Below are 24,610 nucleotides of genomic sequence, written 5' to 3'. Positions count from 1 at the left end.
ACCTCTCACCAGAGGTGGGGAGGGAGGGAGGGAGACTCACTGGGCCAGGGCTGACTCTAAGCTTCAGTCAACCTGCTGCAGGAATTCTGACATGTGTAGGCCCTGCACAGTCTTGCTCTTTGTCCCTCCAACAGGGCTGGGAGTCCCTCCGTCCAGCCTCAGAATTTGGGTCACAGCTGCCAAAACTGTTCAGAAACTGTCCGGGCTGCTTTATCTTTGACATGTTACAGATTCAAACAGGTTCCAGTGCCCTCCAGCACTCCCTGTGTGTTGCATTGCAAAAGCGTGTGGCCTCCTGATACACAGGGTATTCTGTGCTATTGTCCTGGAGGGATCCTGTCACTCTGAAACTTTATTCATGGAGCTTGAGGTTTTCGTAAGGGCAGTGGGACCTGGAAACCAGAATCATAGCGATCATAGAATCCTTATAGTTTTTGTAGCAGGCCATTCAGCCCATCAGTTCTGCAATGACCCTTCGAACAACATACCACCCAGATCGACATCCCCCCATCCTACCCCTGTAACCCTGCATTTCCCATGGCTAACCCACCTAGCACATCCCTGGATATTATAGGCAAATTAACACAGCCAGTCATCTAACCTGCTCATCTCTGGACACAGCTGTCCAAAAACATTCACCGTCCAGTCCCCCTGTCCACTTAAAATCACTGACCGGTCCCGGTGGGCATGGAGAGAGTCACATTCATTAAGCAGCCTGAACAGAAACCATTGCTGGTCCATGGCATTTGACCTCCATCTTCAAATGGACATGGCACACAGGAACTTCTATGTTTTTTAGGTTTAATACAAAGACAAAAAGCAGTGCAGAAATTACCCAGAAGGAGGGCTGCTGTGGTGCTGCGGTAGTGCCCCTGCCTCTGAGCAAGGAGACCCAGGTTCAAGCCCCAGCCGCTCCAGAGGTGGTTTATAACAAGTTTGAATGGGTTGATTGTGGAAAAAGTATCTACAAATTACCCAGGGAGAGAGAGTGAGTCCAGAATACAAGTCCCATAGGGGAGACACGGTGAGCCATTGTAATGCTTCTCCGAGTGGACTTCAACAATACATTAAGGAGAAAAGAATAGAAGGTGGTAGGGTGAGATGGAGTATGAAAGGAGCACAGGTAATTATTTGCTTAAATTGAGAGTAAGACATTTTCTTTTGGAATTAATATTTGTGTCTGAAATGTTGTCACCATAGTAACACCTGCGGTCACGGAGTAATGTTGATTGGTCGAGTTTGGTTTTAAGAGTATCACTGGCCAGGGTGATGCTATTCTGAGAACATTGGGACTCCCCCCAACAATCCAGGCAACTGCAGCTGACACATTCTCTTCAACAGTCAACATTCCAGCTCATCAGGGGCCGTGCTTATAATCCTGGAATTCTGCCTCGTATCAGCCAGCGTTTGGATAGTGGATTGAGAAAGTGGGTAAGGCTGTTTCCATCCAAGTCCCCCACCCAGGGGGCTTGGTCAGGCAAGCAAAGGGCCTCCTGAGCTCAGGGATTCCAGCTTTAATCTGCATGCTGCAGCTTGGAAGTGGCCTGACTAAGCGCTAATCAACAGCACATAGTCCAGGCAGAGGAAATGTAATATGGTCAGGCAGGATTCCTGCTCCTTATCTCTCAGGAGTAATCCCAGCTATGAAGTTCAATGTACAGTATAATGCTCGAGGTTTGACTGAGATACTCAGGACCAGCTGAATTACCTTCTGCGAGGCATTGGGGGATATGGGTATTCAGCTCCCCGATCATCACAACTTGGGCGGAAACCCATCCCATTCGCTTGGCTCGGTGCTAACACTTTCAGAATCAGAACACTGTGGGCTCAGACCCATTCTCGAGGCATCAGGCAGTTAAATCAAGCTCTACAGCTAAACAGGGCCCTCAGACCCCCGTTCAGGTGGAAGTGATGAACAGAGTAGTGGTTTATGATATTTATTCTGAAACTGAAACTGTCATTTATTTTGTTGTTGGCTATTTTAAACACCAATGGGTTTTATGCTGACAACTTCATTCCCCGCTCTGACTTTATCGACAGAATAAAACCCATCGTCTTCCCAGAGACTTGTACTGGACAGACAATGTTACCTCTCACAGACACTGCTGGGCTGCGGTTTCTGTTTCAGATTTCCAGCCTCTGCAGCCTACCGAGGTTGTTTCAGTCACTCAGAACCCTGGGTTAATGGTCTGGAGGCCTGTACAGACCCCTGTCTCCGACCCCAGCCGCTGGGAAGTTAAAGTCAGCTCATTGAAATGATGGCGATGATGACCATGAATGTTGCGAATATCCTTCAGCTCCACAGGCGTCATTTATGGAAGGAAATCTGCTGCCTGGGCCACACATGAACCAGACCCAAAACAATATGGGTGACTTTTAGCCACGATCTGAACTGACGGGGTAAGTTGCTTGGATTTAAGGCAGCAGCTCACCTTCCCCTGGGGTCAGGCATGCGCCATCCTCTCACTTCTCAGGAACAACATAAAGAAAAATCATTTCGACTCAGCCCCCACAAGTGAAGCATGTTCTGTGAGGCCTGGCTGCCAAGTGCTTTGGGATGTCACCAGGTTTCTCTTCCAGTGGCTCAATCAGAGCAGCCAGGACCAGACCTGATGGGCCAAAGGGCCTCTTCGGTGCCGTGAGATTCCATGACTGGTCTGGACGCCAAGCACAAAGTTGTAGAGAGTCAGAGTCACCGGGAGAGGAAGGGGAGAAGACGGAATCTGTGGGCTACACCCGCATCAAGCATGGGCCCCAGGAAAACTGCTCAAAGAGGCTGTGATTAGTACACAGGAGCTCAGTTTTGTGTTCACCAAACCCACCTGGCTTTAAGCAGAGTATACGTTTGACAGAGAGCAACCCAATGATACTGTCCTATATACGCACCATCTCAGTATCATGGAAAGGAGCCAGGAGCAGAATCTATCTCCAGCTTGCTCATCCCTCTCTCCCCATTGAGCCAGTATTTACTCCACCTTTTAGAACAAGGAAGGCAATTCTAATGGCCTAGCCTGCTCGATTAGATTCTGCTCCCTGTCTACTGCGCTGGGGATTTTGCACAAATGCTGCACTGGAGTTAAAGTGCAGAACAAGAGGATCGAATCTACACATCCCCCTTTTGCTGAAGGGCATTACTGATAGGGTTAGGGTTTTACCTGAAAGATCTTTCCTTCCCTGGGACTAAGCGTCAGGGGGAGTAGAGATTTTCCAACCCCTGGAGAAACCCACAGTCCAACACACAGGTAAGGAGCACCACAGCAGAGTTATCACACTCAGCTACTTAATCCAACAGCATCTGTCTAATAATCCATACAGAAAACGGTCAGCAACAAAGACAATATTTGAGACATTCAGAGGCCACAATGCGGTCCAGCAACATTAATGGATGGGTCACAGTAGCCAACTCACAGGAACATCGTCACCTCCAAGTCACAAATCACCCTGATGGAAACACTTCTCCCCCTTTCCAATAACTTCTCAGATATCAATATCTTTACGATCGGGCTGTGACCTCAACAGGACTGGAACAATGGACCAATGCTCACAGAGGCCCAGAATCAATGAATCTTTCCCCAGCAACATCCACATTCTCAAAACCTGGTCCTGGAATATACCCTACTGAAATGAGCTGATCTCATTTGCTGAATAAGAATTTTTAAAAACATTGATGAAGAACAAATAAACAGCAAGGGTCCAGATCCCCTGATACTGTCACAGGATTTCTGTCCAGAGAATAGCTGAGACAGAGCAGCTTATACCTCTGCATTACCCAGACCCCAGTCTCACCCTGTGTAGGAAGGTGCGGGTGGTACATTCCATTGCCATATGGCAGAGAATCCAATGCATTTGGCCAGATGTGCTGGAGCCTATTATTGAGCCTGTGACAGGGAGACGGTAATGCCACTACACCAGCCAGAAATGGGCCAAATGTCCCAGGGATCCAGGTTTGAATCCCGCCGCCGCAGCTGGTGAAATTTGAATTCAATAAATATCTGGAGTTAAGAATCTAATGATGACCGTGAATCCATTGTTGATTGTCTGGTTCACTAATGCCCTTTAGGGAAGGAAACTGCCATCCTTACCTGGTCTGGCCTACCATGTGGCTCCAGACCCACAGCAAAGTGGTTGACTCTTAACTACCCTCAGGGCAATTAGGGACAGACACATCCCATGAAAGAATTAAAGAAGTCTACACCAGCCAGATGTTCATCCTGGTCCCTACAATAAGTGGGTTTGCTGTGGCCCCCCTCGATCCTCAGAGACTCCCCACAGCGAATGCTGTCTGTGAGAAAGCTACAGCATAAATGTGACTGGCTGTGAACACATTGCAGAGAGACAGCCCTGCCATAAACACCAGGAAGTAGCAGTGTTAGCTGCAGAGAGGCCAAGCCATCAGACCCAACTCCAATTCTATATTTATTAGATTAAATATGCATAATAATTTTCTTAAAAACACAGGATGCAGGAAAACACATTTAGACAGACCATTAAAAGATGACTTGAAAAGAGGATGCATTTCGAGCTGCCTGTTGCAGGCCTAGCACTGTGTAAGACAGAGGGTCAGCTTCATCCCATTGGACAAAAACAGAAGTTGCTGGAAAAGCTCAGCAGATCTGGCAGCACCTGTGAGGATCTGGTGAACCCGAAGCATTAACTCTGTTTTCTCCTCCACAGATGCTGCCAGACCTGCTGAGCCTTTCCAGCAACTTCTGTTTTTGTTCCTGATTTACAGCATCCGCAGTTCTTTTGGCTTTCATCCCAGTGGAGTTGCTGTACCATGCTGGCTCTCCATCAGCCCTCTGGAATGTAGCGCCAATCAGCAAAGGACAGGGACACATTGCAAACACACATTCCAATGGAACCAGGAGAAGGGAGAGAAACAGTCGGAATAGACGAACAAAGGTAAAATAATTGAGCCATTGGCATTTCCTCCTCATAGGCAGCTGGGGGCATGTTTTTCCACAAAAATCCCCCAAACATCCACAACAGCAAAGTCAGTTCTGATCACCCCCACTTTCTTTCTCTCTCTCCGATGATCAATACTGCACCATCAATCCAATCCTCCTGTCACCTTCACTTACCAAAGAGCATCATAGCCAAGTTAGATGAATTAGAGAGAGAGAGAGAGAGAGAGAGAGTCAGTTAGGGAGAAAAAGACACATAGACAAAGCGAGAGACAGAGATAGAGAGACCTGAGGGGCAGGCAGTGTCGTGCATGTGTGACTCTCCTCAGTCAGTTTCCCAGATCCTGTTGAGACACACTGTGCCTAAACATGGGATTGTTCCTTTGTAAAATCTGCAGCAGCAGACAAGCAAAGAGTCGCCCAGGAAACACAGAGTCTTCTGAGCTCTCACAATCCAAGGCAAGCAGACAAAAACTCAACATGGCAATGCTTATACAAGGATTCCCTCATTTCCAACGATCCAGCATGTACAATCCAATGTGCTCCTGTTCTTGGAAGACTCAAGACCCTGTGACAAAAAGTGGTATAAAAACTAAGAACGTAATAATTTATCAAATATTTCAGCCTGCGGTATTATACATGAAAAGCATAGGATAGGCTTTGCACTTTTGTAACAGCTTTCACAATCCCAGGACATCTAGAGTATCCATAAAGTCACAACTGCTCTGTAGGAAGTGCATCAGTAACCTACTCTGAGACAGAGCTCACAGACTGCAGTACCACCTGATCCTGCACATTGCCAGCTACATAACCAAGGCAAGTGCGACTTTGGGTTAATGCTGTGTCCAAAAATGTTTGAACCTGCACCAGATGTTGCACTGTTAATAAAATGTGAGGCTGGATGAACACAGCAGGCCAAGCAGCATCTCAGGAGCACAAAAACTGACGTTTCAGGCCTAGACCCTTCATCAGAGCCCTCTGATGAAGGGTCTAGGCCCGAAACGTCAGCTTTTGTGCTCCTGAGATGCTGCTTGGCCTGCTGTGTTCATCCAGCCTCACATTTTATTATCTTGGAATTCTCCAGCATCTGCAGTTCCCATTATCCCAGATGTTGCACTTCCTGCAGAAGGTAGAGGGAGCATCAGGTTGGGTGTGTGTTCCAGTGGAGTGCTGGCAGGGCTAGGGGAGCCTGGTTAGGCAGTGCACGCAGATACACCACCCTCAGCTTCTTGCAAACAATTAAAATATTTCATGCATAGACTTTGTGAGTCTTCTCCAATCCCCTCTGTCAGACTCTAACCTCTATTAGTCTCTTAATCGTTTATCCAGCAGAGAGAGTGAGTCACAGGAGTTCTTGCTGAGATAGCAGGAGGTCTCTAGACCTGACCACACAATGAATACTGCTGGCAGCCCGGGTCAGTGTGACACACACAGTCAGAGGTTGAGTCTTAGCAGAGTTACAGGAGGATTTTTGATGAGAAGGCAACTTGTTGACATATATTTGTTGATAAAGCTACAACAATGCAGCAGGTTAAATACCTGCACCAATTTTCAAGAGCCGGGGGGTGGGGGTTAACATCAGGAAGCTCATCACAAAGTGCGGAGAAAACTTGGAACAGATTTCAGTATTTCAGGAAAATGGCGACAAAAACTGCTGGAGTCAGGTGTGTGTGTGCCTCTGTGTCTGTGTGTGTGTGTGTGTGTGTGTGTGTGTGTGTGTGTGTGTCTGTGTGTGTGTGTGTGCGTGCCTGTGTGTGTGTGTGTCTGTGTGTGTGTGTGCGTGCCTGTGTGTGTGTGTATGTCTGTGTGTGCGTGTGCGTGCCTGTGTGTGTGTGTATGTCTGTGTGTGTGTGCGTGCCTGTGTGTGTATCTGTGTGAGTGTCTGTGTGTCTGTGTGTGTGTCTGTGTCTGTGTGTGTGTGTGTGTGAGCGTGTGTGAGTGTGTGTATGCATGTGTCTGCGTGTGTGAGCGTGTGTGTGTGTGTCTGTGTGTGTGTGTGCGTGCCTGTGTGTGTGTGTGTCTGTGTGTGTGTAAGCGTGTGTGAGCGCGTGTATGTGTGTGTGTGCGTGCCTGTGTGTGTGTGTGTCTGTGTGTGTGTGAGCGCGTGTATGTGTGTGTGTGTCTGTGTGTGTGTAAGCGTGTGTGAGCGCGTGTATGTGTGTGTGTCTGTGTGTGTGTGTATGTCTGTGTGTGCGTGTGCGTGCCTGTGTGTGTGTGTATGTCTGTGTGTGTGTGCGTGCCTGTGTGTGTATCTGTGTGAGTGTCTGTGTGTCTGTGTGTGTGTCTGTGTCTGTGTGTGTGTGTGTGTGAGCGTGTGTGAGTGTGTGTATGCATGTGTCTGTGTGTGTGAGCGTGTGTGTGTGTGTCTGTGTGTGTGTGTGCGTGCCTGTGTGTGTGTGTGTCTGTGTGTGTGTAAGCGTGTGTGAGCGCGTGTATGTGTGTGTGTGTGCGTGCCTGTGTGTGTGTGTGTCTGTGTGTGTGTGAGCGCGTGTATGTGTGTGTGTGTCTGTGTGTGTGTAAGCGTGTGTGAGCGCGTGTATGTGTGTGTGTGTCTGTGTGTGTGTGTGAGCGTGTGTGAGTGCGTGTATGAGTATGTGGTGTGTTAGATAGGGTGGATAGGGAGAGCCTTTTTCCTCGGATGGTGACGGCCAGCACGAGGGGGCATAGCTTTAAATTGAGGGGTGATAGATATGGGACAGATGTCAGAGGTAGGTTCTTTACTCAGAGAGCAGTAAGGATGTGGAATGCCCTGCCTTCAACAGCAGTAGACTCGCCAAGTTTAAGGGCATTTAAATGGTCATTGGATAAACATATGGATGATAATGGAATAGTGTAGGTTAGATGGGCTTCAGATTGGTTTCACAGGTCGGCGCAACATCGAGGGATGAAGGGCCTGTACTGTGCTGTAATGTTCTATGTTCTTTGATTTGAATTCTCTCCAGCCAGGCTCCTCACTCAGTTTGAAACTGAAGCTGCCCAGACACAGTGGTCAGCAGTTGGGAGTGTGACAGTATGTCCTTAGGATCAGTCTCCCCACCACACTCAGCTTCTCATCGCTTGGTACCAAAGCCTCTTACATTATAAACCATCCCTACATTACAAAGGACTTCCTTGGCGATAGTGTGAAATACTCTGACACTGTGAAAGGTGCAACAGAAATTCAAGTTTTCAATTACTTACAATGTTTGCAGTTCGGCATTTTATTCTGCATTAGGCGCTGATCTCTCACAACCTGCAGCCAATATCCCAGTTCTCACCTGCATCCTTGTCTCTACCTCATCCACAGCGGTATTCCCAAAAACACTGGTTGCTCCAGACATAGTTCCGAATGATGCTGTGACAAACAGATTGATCGACTAATTGGGTTCTAAGGGTCACCGGACCCGAAACGTTAACTGTTTTCTCCCACACAGATGCTGCCAGACCTGCTGAGCTTTTCCAGCCACTTCTGTCCTTGTTCCTGAGATTGCTCGGTTTATTCCGATCGTTCAGTGTCTGAATCCCTCAGTGATCTAATTGTAATGGCCTCGTTCATTCCCAGTCCCACTGCACTGATGGGTCTGCCTCGGACAGGACTGGATGGGGCTTCCCTCTAAGATGCCCGGATCTGAGCACCCGCCAGGGCCAACTGGAGGAATGTAAGGCCGGAGGGTTAGGAATTTCCTCTCTCATCTTGCTTCTTAAAGTCCAGCAACGTACGCATCTCTGAAGCTGGGGAAGGGAAACGGTCTGTGCTGGCCCCAGGGCAATGGCTGAACTAAACCCTCTCTCTCTGACCCCCGCTGAAGAGACTGAGGGAGTCCAGCTTGGACCCTCTCCTTTATACCAATTGTTCAGTTTGGTCATCACAAAGAAAGCGAATTGCTTAGTTTGAGCCCTGATTGAGGATGGTGGCTTTCAACCCGGGTACGTCCCTCCAAAAGCTGCAAGCAGCGGAATTGAATTCTCTCTGTGAGAGCTCCATCAAAGACCAGCAGCTCAAGGGGATCGATTCTGGGAGAGGGCAAGGCTAACGTTATCCCACCACACCCACCAACCTTCCTGGGGAGGCTACAGTCCCATGGGGGGTGGGGGGCGTCCTGGTCTTCAGCTCCACGTCCACTGAGACCCCAAACAGGGTTAGACATTGGACACGTGCTCCCGTTGGGATCCAGCTGCGGGCAATTCCTTTCCTGGTGAGGAAAAACGGGCGACAGACACCATGAGGTGACAAGGTGTGGAGCTGGATGTACACAGCAAGCCAAGCAGCATCAGAGGAGCAAGAAGGCCGATGTTTCGGGCCTGGACCCTTCTTCTTACACGATCTCAGGACACGGTTACTCATGGTGTATGTGTACACTTTAAGCAGCTTCTGCATTTTGATGGTAAGACGTTGGGAGCAAAAGCAGAACTTGTTGGGCGTAAACTCATGGTATTGAATTGCCTAGAAGTGGTGGGTATTAGCTGAAGTGTCACTTGTGCTCCTGCATGAATAAGGCAGTGTAGGGGACTGAAATAAGGACCAAGGCTGCGTGAGTATGTCGGCAACTTGGGGGGAGAGAAGTGCTTTGGGTAGAGCTTACTGCAAGCAGTAAAATGTGCTGAGCTGGGAGTTTGGTGAAGGCTGGAGAGGATAAACTTTCTGCTTCTATTATTCTTCAGTGGATTCACTGATTAGTTAAAACTGGTATTAGAAAAAAATTAAAAAGTGTATTTTTTAAAAGTTTCTATATTTGGCTTTAACAGAGAAACACATGAAAAGGGGAAAGTCAGGGTCAATTTAATAACATCACATAAGTAATCGAAAGCAGAATAAAATGAATGTGGGGAAATAAAATTAAGATATCGGAGCTCAGCACAGTCAAGTGGAAGGTGTGGGGTGCAATATGTGGGACATTATGGATCCCATCAGCGCCCGAGGTGACCACATGTGTAAGGGTCCTCCACAGAGATGTGGGCTCTGGCTTTCCGAGTTCGAGTCGTGGCTGTGGTCTCTGTGACACATTCCTGAGGCGGAAAGTGACATGGGTACCAGCTGGTCACACTACTGCTTACAGCCCTGGAGGCCGAAACTCAATGGGGGCACTGCCCTCTGAGAGAAACAGGCAGGTAGTGAAGGGGTCTCCTAGGGTCCTGCTGGCAAATCCGTTTTGTATTTTGGAAACCGAAGGGGCTGCTGGTTCCTCAGGGAAGTGCATGTGTAACAATGATGAGCAACCCTGACAGTATGAGGAAGGGAAAGCAGGGACAATAGAGCATTGGGGATTCAGTAGTTCAGGGAACAGACCGGCATTTCTGTAGCTGTATATGTGACTCCAGGACACATGTGTCACCACCCTGCAGCCAGGGTCAGGGATGTCATTGAATGGGTCACAGTGCATTCTTCTGGGGGTAGGGGATGGTGCAGTGGTGAACAGCCAGAGGTTGTGGTCCCTGTTGGTACAAATGGCAGAGGTAGGAAGGGCGGTGTGATCCTTCAACCAGAACTTAGGGAGCTAGGTGGAAGGCTTGGTTTTCAATCCCTGGGCACTGGGGCTGGCTCTAGGGGAGATGGTACCTGTACAATCCGAGTGGGTTACACCTGAACAGAGGCAGGACTCAGGACCCAGTGCGGAATTCTGTTCCTGACGTTGGGAATGGCCATGTGGAAATATGATGTCAACAAAGGGCAAGAGTAAGAGTTAAATATTCCCAGGTACAGGGTGTTCAGGGAAGATAGGAAAGGAGGATGGATCGCAGTGTGGGTTAAGGAGCACAATGCAGTGCATGGGAAAGATATCTCAAGAGGATCCAAGGAAACAGTCAATTCAGCTCAAGCTAAGGAGCAAGAGGGGGGAATGACATTGCTTGATATAGTCTACAGAGCACCTACTAATAGGAAGGACGTCGAGGAATAAATCTGCAGGGAAGTAGCAGAGATGCCAACAGTATAGAGTGGTTAAAATGGAGAGCTTCAATTGTCCAAATATAGACTGGGATTCAGTTCAATGCAGAGACTGTGAGGTAATGCACTTGGTAGGAAGAACATTGAAAGATAATATAAAATGGGTGATACAATCCTAAAAGGAGTGCAGGAGCAGAGGGAGCAGGGTGAATATGCTCACAGATCATTGACATAGTGGGACAGGTGGAGAGCATTAGGTTTGTTGGCTTAAATCCTGACAGGACTGAGCCAGGTGTCTGGTAGAAACAGACAGTACTAGAGTCACACTGTTACTTGACTAGAAACCCAGAGGGTGTGTTTCCAAAACCTGCTATTAAAGATGTGAAACTGAACTCAGCAAAATGATTCCAAATCCATCAGCCAGTTCATTAATGCCCTTTAGCCAGCCAATAATGATTCTAGTCTTATATTAGACTGACCTTCCCCAAAACCCAGGGGTAGGTAATAAATTGTTGCGTTGACAGCAATGCCCATACTTAAGAATAAGTAATAATTAGAGATAGTAGGAACCTCCTGAAATGCCAGTCATGCAATATGATGAACACTCAATCAATGCATTGGGAGACCTTTCTGGAATTTAAACTACAGCCAGCATCAAGCAGAGGTGAACACAATTAAATATGGGCACAGTAAGGGCACCCCCGCAGCCAGCAGTGAAATTTACAGACCTCATTTTACAGGGTAAACTGACACAAGGATGATGGAATTTCCAGACTTCCTGTCTCCTCATTTCATGGAAGATTGGAAACTCAATGGTAACCATCAATTTCCCACAATATCATGATGGCCTCCCGTTTATAAACCTGGATGGGGCTCAGAAGTGATTGATCATGTGATTCAAACTCCTGTATTACCCCAAGACCCAGTAGAACCATCAGGACCAGACTAAATCTAAACACAACTTATCAAACTGTCCCATGTTACGTAACCTGTACTGGGTTTACAGTTTGCCCAATCACTAATCTCCAAGATATTTGGTTACAAGAAACCTCAAGCTGGTGAGCACTCCACTTTCCAAAAATCTCCATTTAAGAAACTGCAGGCTGGCCAGGCAGTAGACTGTACCTTGTAAATCAGTCTGAACTACTGTACTCTGTGACAAAGTACTGTCTGTGCACATGCACTCATGCAAAACCAGGTGTGTGATATCGCATTAATTCAGGGAAAGTGTGAGAGAACTATCAAGTTGTAGGCTTAAACTCACAAAAGCTTGCTGCTGGAAGCAAGTTGGAATACACACTTTAAAGCCAATAAAGGACACCCATCCATCTTGCCACACAAAACATACTGACACCGGGAACAAGGGCAGCAAATTATATTCTAAAAATGACACGATCACATTGTTCGGTTTCAACCACTGAATGACAGTCTTTCCCAGGAGTTATGAAGATGTGCAAAAGCTTCGTGTTTCTCAGAAACTGGGAATATATTGGCAAGTCTCCTGAAGCTGCTCTTTTCATACCTTGGCCCCGTTTATCCTGTCACCACAAGGCAGGCCTAACCTTGTTCTTGAATGATCTCTCGGAGACCATGCACAAACCCCTGGTTTTTAGGATCGAGTGAGCACTGGTCATGAAAAAACTTCACCTTGAGGTAGGAAAACAAAAGGGAAATTAATTCCAAACCACTTTAACAATTGACAAAGGACATCAGTTATGTTTCAGTATTCAGTTAGTTGTGTCTGGGGTTTGGAACACAAGGTTATAAGATGCAGTGCTGCAATTCACCAAACTTTATTCAACAGCCCCCTTCCAAACTCACAAGCTCTACCTCCAGAAGGACGAAGGCAGCAGATGCTTGGGAATACCACCCCCTTCAAGGCCCTCTCTTAAGCCTCACATCATCCTGACTCGGAAATATATCACTGTCAGTCAGTATTGCTGAGGCAAGATCCTGGGAGTCTGTCCCTAACTGTATTGCAGGTGCCCCTACACTGCAAGGATTACTATATTTAGTATTTCAAGAGGTCCTGTGGATGAAGATGGCACCATTGAAATGCAAGTCCTTTCCTTTTGGTCCCTGTATGCACCAGAAGAGACGGAGAGCAGATTTATTTGAGCTGCCTAATGTTCTGAGATTGATCGATAGAAAGGATTTCTACCCTCCCTTGGAGCGAGATTCATATCAAAGTGACACAGATTTAAAGTAGCTGAGGTTTGGGTTCATGGAGGGTTGAGAAGAAATACAGGGAATGACAGGGGGCTGGAACTTACTGCCTGAGAAAAGCGTGGGAGATCCAGAAACCCATTTAACCAGCAGTTAGAGAGATGGGGGGGGTAGTGGTAATATCACTGGGCTTACATCCCTGAGCTCCAGATTAGTGCTTTATGGCCACAGGCTCAAATCCCACGACAGCAACTTAAGTAATCAGTTAATTAAATCTGGAATTGAAAACTAGTCTTAGTAATGGTGACTATGTAACTATCATTGTTGTAAAAACATCCAGCAGGTTCCCTTTAGGGAAGGAAATCAACCAGTCTGGCCTATACGTGACTCCAGATGCAAACCAGTTGAAGGGCGACTCCTGTGAATGCGTAAAGAACTTCCTTCCAGCAGCCCCCACCTTCCACATCAGCCTCCACTTTCCTGACCACGCAGCTCCTACCCTTTTGTCACCACTCGAGCTGACATTGAACCAAAGTCAAACTTACTCAGTTTCTGACACTGCCCCCCAGCTGTGTTTTCCCAGTGACACAATTCCAGAACATTCCAAGACAAGTCATTTTCAGGTTGGAAATGTGATACAAGTTTCAATCCCACCTGGACAAGAACAATGATTCATCACAGCAATCACACAGATCAAACTCAGATCCACGCCCACCAACACACAGCTGCACCTTTCTCATCCTGCCTGCCAATAATCCCCATCACATGCCTTGTCCCAATCCCCTCTGGCTTCTCCCCCACTCACCAGGGAGGGGGTTACCATCACCCAGTCCCTCACCACGACCTAGTCACCTGTATCAGATATTTGTCCTAATTATAAGATAACAAAGTGTAGAGCTGGGTGAACACAGCAGGCCAAGCAGCATCAGAGGAGTAGGGAGGCTGACGTGTCGGGCTTTGACCCTTCTTCAGAAGGCCCAAAATGTCAGCTTTCCTGCTCCTCTGATGCTGCTTGGCCTGCTGTGTTCATCCAGCTCCACACCTTGTTATCTCAGATTCTCCAGCATCTGCAGTTCCTACTGTCTCTTAGTCCTTATTATAGTTGGAGGGCTGTGATTTGACATTTGTTCTCGGTCAGCTATGGGTTACCGTACTGTCGAAGGTGAGGACAAACAGATTCACTGCAATATTTACAGCGATAATGGAATTTGACAGGGTAGAGGTTGGAAAAGGGACAAGGGAATTCTTAGGCAACAGAGGAGACGGGGAAGGGGGAATTCATACACGAGGGAGGAGAGAGAGAAGGAGGGAACGGGGATGTGAGCAAGAAAGGCACATAGGGAGGAGAGGTGTAAAATAAACTGGATGAGAGAGTAAGGAAAACATAGGGGGGGAGAAACAGTGAAGGGAGAGGGAAGAAAATTGGGGTATATCTGGAAAGCTCAGCCAAATGTTGCATCCTCATTAGAACAGTTTCTGACACTAATTACAAAGCTCAATGCTTTGGTGAGGGACAACTAGTAGGAAGGTTGAGGAGACTCCATTGTCAGGTCAGTGACAATCTTATTGATAAGCAGAGGGACAGAATGGTCTACATAACAGAAAGTGTGGTATTCACCCTGGAGAACAGCCTGGAGTGTGTTGAAGCAGATCATTACACATCTGCCAACGTGGTATATTGCATCCATTGTACCCGGTGTGGCTTCCTCTACATTGGGGAAACCAAGTGGAGGCTTGGGGACCGCTTTGCAGAACACCTCCGCTCGGTTCGCAATAAACAACTGCACCTCCCTGTCGCGAACCATTTTAACTCCCCTCCCATTCCTCGGATGACATGTCCATCATGGGTCTCCTGCAGTGCCACAATGATGCCACCCGAAGGTTGCAGGAACAGCAACTCATATTCCGCTTGGGAACCCTGCAGCCCAATGGTATCAATGTGGACTTCACCAGCTTCAAAATCTCCCCTTCCCCCACCGCATCCCAAAACCAGCCCAGTTCGTCCCCTCCCCCCACTGCACCACACAACCAGCCCAGCTCTTCCCCCCCACCCACTGCATCCCAAAACCAGCCCAGCCTGTCTCTGCCTCCCTAACCTGTTCTTCCTCTCACCCATCCCTTCCTCCCACCCCAAGCCGCACCTCCATCTCCTACCTACTAACCTCATCCCACCTCCTTGACCTGTCTGTCTTCCCTGGACTGACCTATCTCCTCCCTACCTCCCCACCTATACTCTCTCCACCTATCTTCTTTTCTCTCCATCTTCGGTCCGCCTCCCCCTCTCTCCCTATTTATTCCAGTTCCCTCCCCCCATCCCCCTCTCTGATGTAGGGTCTAGGCCCGAAACGTCAGCTTTTGTGCTCCTGAGATGCTGCTTGGCCTGCTGTGTTCATCCAGCCTCACATTTTATTATCTTGGAATCTCCAGCATCTGCAGTTCCCATTATCTCTGATCATTTGTGCAGTTGGAGCTTGTCTGCTCAGCAGTCCCTTTCCCTTTTCTTTCTTCTTTCTCCTCTTTGTATCTTTTCTTCCCCCCCTCCAGGCCCCTGCGACCTCTGCCCCACCTGGACACTGGAGTTGAGGAGCGGACGGAGCACAGGCTGAGTCCGGCAGCAGCGCGAGCACAGGCCAGGCCCCAGGGGGAGCGGGGTGAACAGGCTGAGTCCGGCAGCAGCGCGAGCACAAGCCAGGCCCGGGGGGGAACGGGGTGAACAGGCTGAGTCCTGTGGCAGACTGAGTGAACAGGCCCAGTGCAGCACTGGAGCAAATGGACCGATTCCCAGCTCCGTGATGGAGAGAGTCCTGGATGGGGGCTGGCACGTGGAGGCAGCGTCACTCGATGGTCTGGGGTGGGTGGGCACAGACTGGAACTGAAATATTTATTGTTAATTGGGGGGATCTAATTGAAACTTACAGAATAGCGAATGGCCTGGATAGAGTGGATGTTGGAAAGATGCTTCTGTTGGTAGGAGACCCGAGGGCACAGCCTTAGAGTAAAGGGATGGCCTTTTAGAACAAAGATAAGGAGAAACTTCTTCAGCCAGAGAGTGGAGACTCTATGGAATTCACTGCCACGGAAGGCTGTGGAAGCCAGTTCAGTGAGTACATTTAAGGCTGAGATAGACAGGTTCTTGATTATCAAGGGTTATGGGGAGAAAGCAGGACAATGGGGTTGAGGAACTTATCAGCCATGATTGAATGGCAGAGCAGGCTTGATGGGCTGAATGGCCTAATTTCTGCTCCTATGCCTTATGTTCTTATTGTCACTTATTATCATTTGGGACTTTTTCAGCTGTTCCCAAGCTAATCCATTTTCTTTCAAACTCTGTAACCACGTTACTATTCTTTACACTGTAACCACGTTACTATTCTTTACTCTGTAACCACGTTACTATTCTTTACTCTGTGACCACGTTACTATTCTTTACACTGTGACCACGTTACTATTCTGTACTCTGTAACCACGTTACTATTCTGTACTCTGTAACCACGTTACTATTCTTTACTCTGTAACCACGTTACTATTCTTTACACTGTGACCACGTTACTATTCTGTACTCTGTAACCACGTTACTATTCTGTACTCTGTAACCACGTTACTATTCTTTACTCTGTAACCACGTTACTATTCTGTACTCTGTAACCACGTTACTATTCTTTACTCTGTAACCACGTTACTATTCTTTACTCTGTGACCACGTTACTATTCTTTACTCTGTGACCACGTTACTATTCTGTACTCTGTAACCACGTTACTATTCTGTACTCTGTAACCACGTTACTATTCTTTACACTGTAACCATGTTACTATTCTGTACTCTGTAACCACGTTACTATTCTTTACTCTGTAACCACGTTACTATTCTTTACACTGTAACCATGTTACTATTCTGTACTCTGTAACCATGTTACTATTCTCTACTCTGTAACCACGTTACTATTCTTTACTCTGTGACCACGTTACTATTCTTTACTCTGTGACCACGTTACTATTCTGTACTCTGTAACCACGTTACTATTCTGTACTCTGTAACCACGTTACTATTCTGTACTATGTAACCACGTTACTATTCTGTACTCTGTACTCACGTTACTATTCTGGACTCTGTAACCACGTTACTATTCTTTACTCTGTAACCACGTTACTATTCTGTACTATGTAACCACGTTACTATTCTTTACTCTGTGACCACGTTACTATTCTTTACTCTGTAACCACGTTACTATTCTTTACTCTGTGACCACGTTACTATTCTTTACACTGTAACCACGTTACTATTCTGTACTCTGTAACCACGTTACTATTCTGTACTCTGTAACCACGTTACTATTCTTTACACTGTAACCATGTTACTATTCTGTACTCTGTAACCACGTTACTATTCTGTACTCTGTAACCACGTTACTATTCTGTACTCTGTAACCACGTTACTATTCTTTACTCTGTAACCACGTTACTATTCTTTACTCTGTGACCACGTTACTATTCTTTACACTGTAACCACGTTACTATTCTGTACTCTGTAACCACGTTACTATTCTGTACTCTGTAACCACGTTACTATTCTGTACTATGTAACCACGTTACTATTCTGTACTCTGTACTCACGTTACTATTCTGGACTCTGTAACCACGTTACTATTCTTTACTCTGTAACCACGTTACTATTCTGTACTATGTAACCACGTTACTATTCTGTACTCTGTACTCACGTTACTATTCTGTACTCTGTAACCACGTTACTATTCTTTACTCTGTAACCACGTTACTATTCTGGACTCTGTAACCACGTTACTATTCTTTACTCTGTAACCACGTTACTATTCTGTACTCTGTAACCACGTTACTATTCTTTACTCTGTGACCACGTTACTATTCTTTACACTGTAACCACGTTACTATTCTGTACTCTGTAACCACGTTACTATTCTGTACTCTGTAACCACGTTACTATTCTTTACTCTGTAACCACGTTACTATTCTGTACTCTGTAACCACGTTACTATTCTGTACTCTGTAACCACGTTACTATTCTTTACACTGTGACCACGTTACTATTCTGTACTCTGTAACCACGTTACTATTCTTTACTCTGTAACCACGTTACTATTCTTTACTCTGTAACCACATTACTATTCTTTACTCTGTAACCACGTTACTATTCTGTACTCTGTAACCACATTACTATTCTTTACACTGTGACCACGTTACTATTCTGTACTCTGTAACCACGTTACTATTCTGTACTCTGTAACCACATTACTATTCTTTACACTGTGACCACGTTACTATTCTGTACTCTGTAACCACGTTACTATTCTGTACTCTGTAACCACGTTACTATTCTTTACACTGTAACCACGTTACTATTCTGTACTCTGTAACCACGTTACTATTCTGTACTCTGTAACCACGTTACTATTCTTTACACTGTAACCACGTTACTATTCTGTACTCTGTAACCACGTTACTATTCTGTACTCTGTAACCACGTTACTATTCTTTACTCTGTAACCACGTTACTATTCTGTACTCTGTAACCACGTTACTATTCTGTACTCTGTAACCACGTTACTATTCTTTACACTGTAACCACGTTACTATTCTGTACTCTGTAACCACGTTACTATTCTTTACACTGTAACCACGTTACTATTCTTTACTCTGTAACCACGTTACTATTCTTTACTCTGTAACCACGTTACTATTCTCTACTCTGTAACCACGTTACTATTCTTTACACTGTAACCACGTTACTATTCTGTACTCTGTAACCACGTTACTATTCTGTACACTGTAACCACGTTACTATTCTGTACTCTGTAACCACGTTACTATTCTTTACTCTGTAACCACGTTACTATTCTGTACTCTGTAACCGCGTTACTATTCTTTACTCTGTAACCACGTTACTATTCTTTACTCTGTAACCACATTACTATTCTGTACTCTGTACTCACGTTACTATTCTGTACTCTGTAACCACGTTACTATTCTTTACACTGTAACCACGTTACTATTCTTTACACTGTAACCATGTTACTATTCTCTACTCTGTAACCACGTTACTATTCTTTACTCTGTAACCACGTTACTATTCTGTACTCACGTTACTATTCTGTACTCTGTAACCACATTACTATTCTGTACTCTGTAACCACATTACTATTCTTTACTCTGTAACCACATTACTATTCTTTACTCTGTAACCACGTTACTATTCTGTACTCACGTTACTATTCTGTACTCTGTAACCACGTTACTATTCTGTACTCTGTAACCACGTTACTATTCTCTACTCTGTAACCACGTTACTATTCTTTACTCTGTAACCACGTTACTATTCTGTACTCACGTTACTATTCTTTACACTGTAACCACGTTACTATTCTGTACTCTGTAACCACGTTACTATTCTGTACTCTGTAACCACGTTACTATTCTCTACTCTGTAACCACGTTACTATTCTTTACTCTGTAACCACGTTACTATTCTGTACTCACGTTACTATTCTGTACTCTGTAACCACGTTACTATTCTGTACTCTGTAACCACATTACTATTCTTTACTCTGTAACCACGTTACTATTCTGTACTCACGTTACTATTCTGTACTCTGTAACCACATTACTATTCTTTACTCTGTAACCACGTTACTATTCTGTACTCTGTAACCACGTTACTATTCTGTACTATGTAACCACGTTACTATTCTGTACTCTGTAACCACGTTACTATTCTGTACTCTGTAACCACATTACTATTCTTTACTCTGTAACCACGTTACTATTCTGTACTCACGTTACTATTCTGTACTCTGTAACCACATTACTATTCTGTACTATGTAACCACGTTACTATTCTGTACTCTGTAACCACATTACTATTCTGTACTCTGTAACCGCGTTACTATTCTGGACTCTGTAACCACGTTACTATTCTTTACTCTGTAACCACGTTACTATTCTGTACTCTGTAACCACGTTACTATTCTGTACTCTGTAACCACACTTAAACGCATCTGCACCCAGGCCCTCTGTACCTAAGACTGCACTGCAACGCGACGTTACAAGCTGTTCACTGCACTCATTCAAGTGCACATGACAATGAAAGCTTTTCTCATTCTGAAAAAAATTATCCCTAAACTTGCTCCTGTTTTAATCCTGTTCCTTTTCTGGCCTTTATTTTCCATCTCAGACTGATGCTTCAATCTCTAGCCTGACAGCTGATTTTGGAGCAGAACTGTACAGCAGGGAGCTGAGGCCTCAGTAAACTCCTTTAGGACCAGGATCTGAAACAGTCTCTTGGATACAGTCACCTTCCAAGGGAGCAGACTCTCAGTAGCTGGAGCTCAGCTCCCGGCTTTATGAAGGAAAACCCTCCGCCCCCCCGAGACCAATTGTCCCTTACAGATGCACATACGTTTGCCTGGCTCACTGCTAGAGTTAGTTACAGGAACATGAATGGATGTTTGGATTCTGCTTCCCTAGTGGTCCCCTCAGACAGTGCAGTGCAGGTCAGGATGTGCCTGAGTAGGGTTCATAGAGTGGGGCCCACAGTCTCCTGCTGTAAGGTATGCAAGGTAACTGACTCTGGAATGATCAATGTTGGGAATTTTAACTGGTTGTGCCATATTGGTTCCCTATAACCCTATCGAATAGGGAATCACAGTCAGTGTGTGGCTAGGTATCTGTTTGGGTGGAGCCTCTGGTCACACAGGTACCCTTTAGAGTTCTCACGGTACAGTGTAAGAGTGATTCTCGATGCTATTTTAGTATGGGGCAACAGCGGAGTCTTTATATTCCCTTTATAACAGTAGGGTCAGTTTCCTCACAGCAAATATACTGTATACTTTACCAATGCTTTATAATGTGGAAGATTTGCTTGGACATCAAGCACATACTAGGTTGGAAATGTGACCCGACCTGAACAAGAACAATGATTCATCACCCCAATCGCACAGATCAAATGCATACAGCTGCCCCTTTCTCATCCTCTCTGACAATAATCTCCACCACATGCCTTGTTCCAAAGCCCTCTGTCTTCTCCCCCACTCATACTCCACATCTCCACCTGTTGGGTGGGGGAGGGGGTGGGGGGGGGGGAAACGTGTAACCATCACCCAGTCCACCACCACCCTCCAAGCTCCCTGGATCTCTCTCCACCCCATCACAGGCGATCAAGCCCAGCTCTTGACCCCCACTCTCTCCCATGCCAGTGTCCGGGCCCTCACCCACAGCATCCTGGGTCTGTGACCAGCCGTTCCCCCACTCCTCTCCACAGTGTCATCGCCCTGCCCCAACCCAGGATCAGTTCAGTCCTTGTTTCACCACCTCTTCCCCGCGGTCAATGCTCCTTTCCCTCTGGGGTCTCGATACCCCACAGTCATTCACTTCTCCCGGGGCCATTTCTTCCTGGCTCCAGTCCCAGGATGTCTGTCCCAACATCTTCTCCACCCCATACCCAGCCCCAGAGGCATTCCGTTTCTACCCCCAGGGTCCCTGTCCACACATGCTGTGTTCACCTTGTTAAGATAACAAAGTGTGGGGCTGGATGAACACAGCAGGCCAAGCTCTTGAGATGCTGCTTAGCCTGCTGTGTTCCTCCAGTCCCACACCTTGTTATCTCAGATTCTCCAGCATCTGCAGTTCCCATTATCTCTGATACAATACGCTGCATTGGCTTGCAAGGCTTTTTGTCTGTACATCAGTGAATGTGTGTTTTTGTGTCTGACCATTGCCTTAAAAGGGTAAATAAGCAAAATGCAGAGAAGCCAGTATTATAGAAAAACAGTTTAGACCACACTTGGACTGATTTGGACTTGATAATGCAAAGAAGGATTTTGAAACACTGGAGGAAGTACAGAACACATTTACAGGATGATAACAGATCTGAGAGGATGAAGAAGCCACAGTAAGCTGCTCAGAGATGTTATGTCACAGCTCTGGAGCAGGTCAGATTCATAGCCAGGTCTCCTCATCCAGAAATAGGAGCACTACCACAGTGGCAGAAAAATCCCTTTTCACTCTTTGCAACTGCAATAGACTGATTGAGGCATTGATGGATATCATGTAACCATAGAGATACACAGCATGGAAACAGGCCCTGCTGTTCAACCCGTCCACACCAACCAGATATTCTACATTAATCTAGTCCCATTTGCCAGCATTTGGCCCATTTCCTTCTAAGCCCTTCCTATTCATGTCCCCATCCAGATACCTTTTAATGTTGTAATGTATTTAAAGTTAAGAGAGGTTTTACAAGGTGGGATTGTCTCTGAAAGCGGATGAGTATAGAAAGAGACAGTATAAACATATGATCATCACTAACCTATGAAATAAACAATTCTGAAGGAAATTCTTTACATGAGAGTGGCGAGAATGTGAAATCTGCAGTCACATGAGTTAAAGAAGTGTGGAGCTAGATGAACACAGCTTTTGTGCTCCTAAAATGCTGCTGGGCCTGCTGTGTTCATCCAGCTCCACACTTTGTTCCCATTATCTCAGTCACATGGAGTTGTTGGAGCAGCAAGCAGAAAGGGAGGTCGAATTCTTCCACAATGAAGGAGATCTCGAGTGATAAGGGCAGGATGGGCAGAGGTCATTAGAGTATGGAGTCTAAGCACTGGCACAGACTAATTGGACAGAACGGTCATATTCTGTGGAACATAATGTAATGTAAAATAATTGAGATGAAAGTGATTCAATAACACTTGACATGTAACGATTCAAAATACCCAACACAGAATAAAGTGAGCTCAATAAATACAATGAAACACAAATGGAGATCTCAATCCAAATGTTCACAAATTTATGTTGTAAAAGATAACTTTAGATAAATTCAATATGACACAATGTGTGTGTAATAAGTATAATACCGACATTCCCCTCAGGCAGTGAGAGGACCATGAAATCTCCAGATAGATCCCACTCATTATCTGACTCTGAGCAGCTAACTCAGCACAGATGAGGATTTGTGAGTTGGTAACACATCAAGATGTGTTTATAATTGATGTGGAAGTTTTTTTTAATGAAATGAATCTGAACTTTTTTTTACCTCTAGCTCATTTACCATCAAAATTAATTTCAAAACTTAATCAAATGTTGTAACAATTCAATCCAATGGAGTTGGATTCTGTTCAGCAAACCTGAGAAAAAGAAAGAGGTCCTTACATACCACTCTCTCCGTGACTCCCTTGTTTGCTCACACTGCCCTCCAACCCCACCACACCCGGCACTTTCCCTGCAACCGCAGGAAGTGCTACACTTGCCCCGACACCTCCTCCCTCACCCCCATCCAGGCCCCAAGATGACTTTCCATATTCAGCAGATGTTCACCTGCACGTCCGCCAATGTGGTATACTGCATCCACTGTACCCGGTGTGGCTTCCTCTACAGCAGAACACCTCCGCTCGGTTCGCAATAAACAACTGCACCTCCCAGTCGCAAACCATTTCCACTCCCCCTCCCATTCTTTAGATGACATGTCCATCATGGGCCTCCTGCAGTGCCACAATGATGCCACCGGAAGGTTGCAGGAACAGCAGCTCATATTCCGCTGGGAACCCTGCAGCCTAATGGTATCAATGTGGACTTCACCAGCTTCAAAATCTCCCCTTCCCCTACTGCATCCCAAAACCAGCCCAGCCTGTCTCTGCCTCCCTAACCTGTTCTTCCTCTCACCCATCCCTTCCTCCCACTCCAAGCCACACCCCCATCTACCTACTAACCTCATCCCACCTCCTTGACCTGTCCGTCTTCCGTGGACTGACCTATCCGCTCCCTACCTCCCCACCTATACTCTCCTCTCCACCTATCTTCTTTTCTCTCCGTCTTCAGTCCACCTCCCCCTCTGTCCCTATTTATTCCAGTTCCCTCTCCCCATCCCCCTCTCTGATGAAGGGTCTAGGCCCGAAATGTCAGCTTTTGTGCTCCTGAGATGCTGCTTGGCCTGCTGTGTTCATCCAGCCTCATGCTGGTTAAAAAGAGAAGACTGATTGTTTCTCTGTTTACAATGTCTGATACCCTGTCAGCTGCTAATACTTTCAGCAGTTAAAACATACAGTGACTGTGTCAGCTTGTGACCTGCCAATTGATCTGAGAGTTTAGTAGTGGAAAATTGTTCTTTGCAATCTGAAATAAAGCAGATTACGGGGAGTAAAATGGAAAACCTTGAGGTTTTAAACTCAAGGGTAAGAATATTACCATCAAAGTGTTGGTGGGTTGGGAGTCAGTGAGCAGGGTCAAGAATGAGTGACATGAACTTGGTGGAAATGTAGACACCAACAGCTGACGTTTGGAGGTTGTAGAATTAGAGGGTGGTCAGTGGAGACTAAGAGGCCAACATTTATCGATTCAAGGTGCTGATGGACGGAAGTGTAACTCTGGGCAATTAGATCTTGTGGTAGGGACCAGTACAAATGCAGATTGCCTTGACTTCTAACTAATACGAATACAGCGGCCATAAGAACAGGTCAGAGGTGTGCAATCCTGTATTAACTCACTTTTTGACTCCCGAAAGCAACGAACAAGGCACAAGTTTGGAGTGTAGTGAAATACTCACCACTTGCCTATTTGTGTGCAGCTTCAACAGCCTCAAGAAGCTCAATGCCATCAAGATCTAAGCAGCCTGCTTAATTGGCACTGCTCCCACAAACATTCAGCCCCTCCACTG

General features: G+C 46.1%; 1 protein-coding gene across 2 annotated transcripts in view; it reads right to left on the bottom strand.

The window, feature by feature from the left end:
* Nucleotides 1-5,139: 5,139 nt before the first annotated feature.
* The window catches only part of LOC125464616 (inositol polyphosphate 5-phosphatase K-like), a 60,211-nt gene continuing 40,740 nt past the window's right edge, over nucleotides 5,140-24,610 (bottom strand). The window contains exons 11-12 of one of the 2 annotated variants that reach the window (XM_059655441.1): nucleotides 12,290-12,414; nucleotides 5,140-5,472 (exon numbers count right to left, since the gene is read on the bottom strand). In XM_059655441.1, the coding sequence (XP_059511424.1) occupies nucleotides 12,325-12,414 (90 nt within the window). In that variant the 3' untranslated portion in view covers nucleotides 5,140-5,472; nucleotides 12,290-12,324. Of the gene's footprint in view, nucleotides 5,473-12,127; nucleotides 12,415-24,610 lie in introns of those variants that run through there. The other variant, XM_059655440.1, reaches the window with a different exon arrangement.

The sequence above is a fragment of the Stegostoma tigrinum genome, chromosome 27 (assembly GCF_030684315.1).
Source record: "Stegostoma tigrinum isolate sSteTig4 chromosome 27, sSteTig4.hap1, whole genome shotgun sequence".
In the NCBI taxonomy this organism is placed as follows: Eukaryota; Metazoa; Chordata; class Chondrichthyes; order Orectolobiformes; family Stegostomatidae; genus Stegostoma; species Stegostoma tigrinum.
The sequence above is the reverse complement of the archived record's forward strand: the minus strand, read 5'-3'. Positions and strand labels throughout refer to the sequence as shown.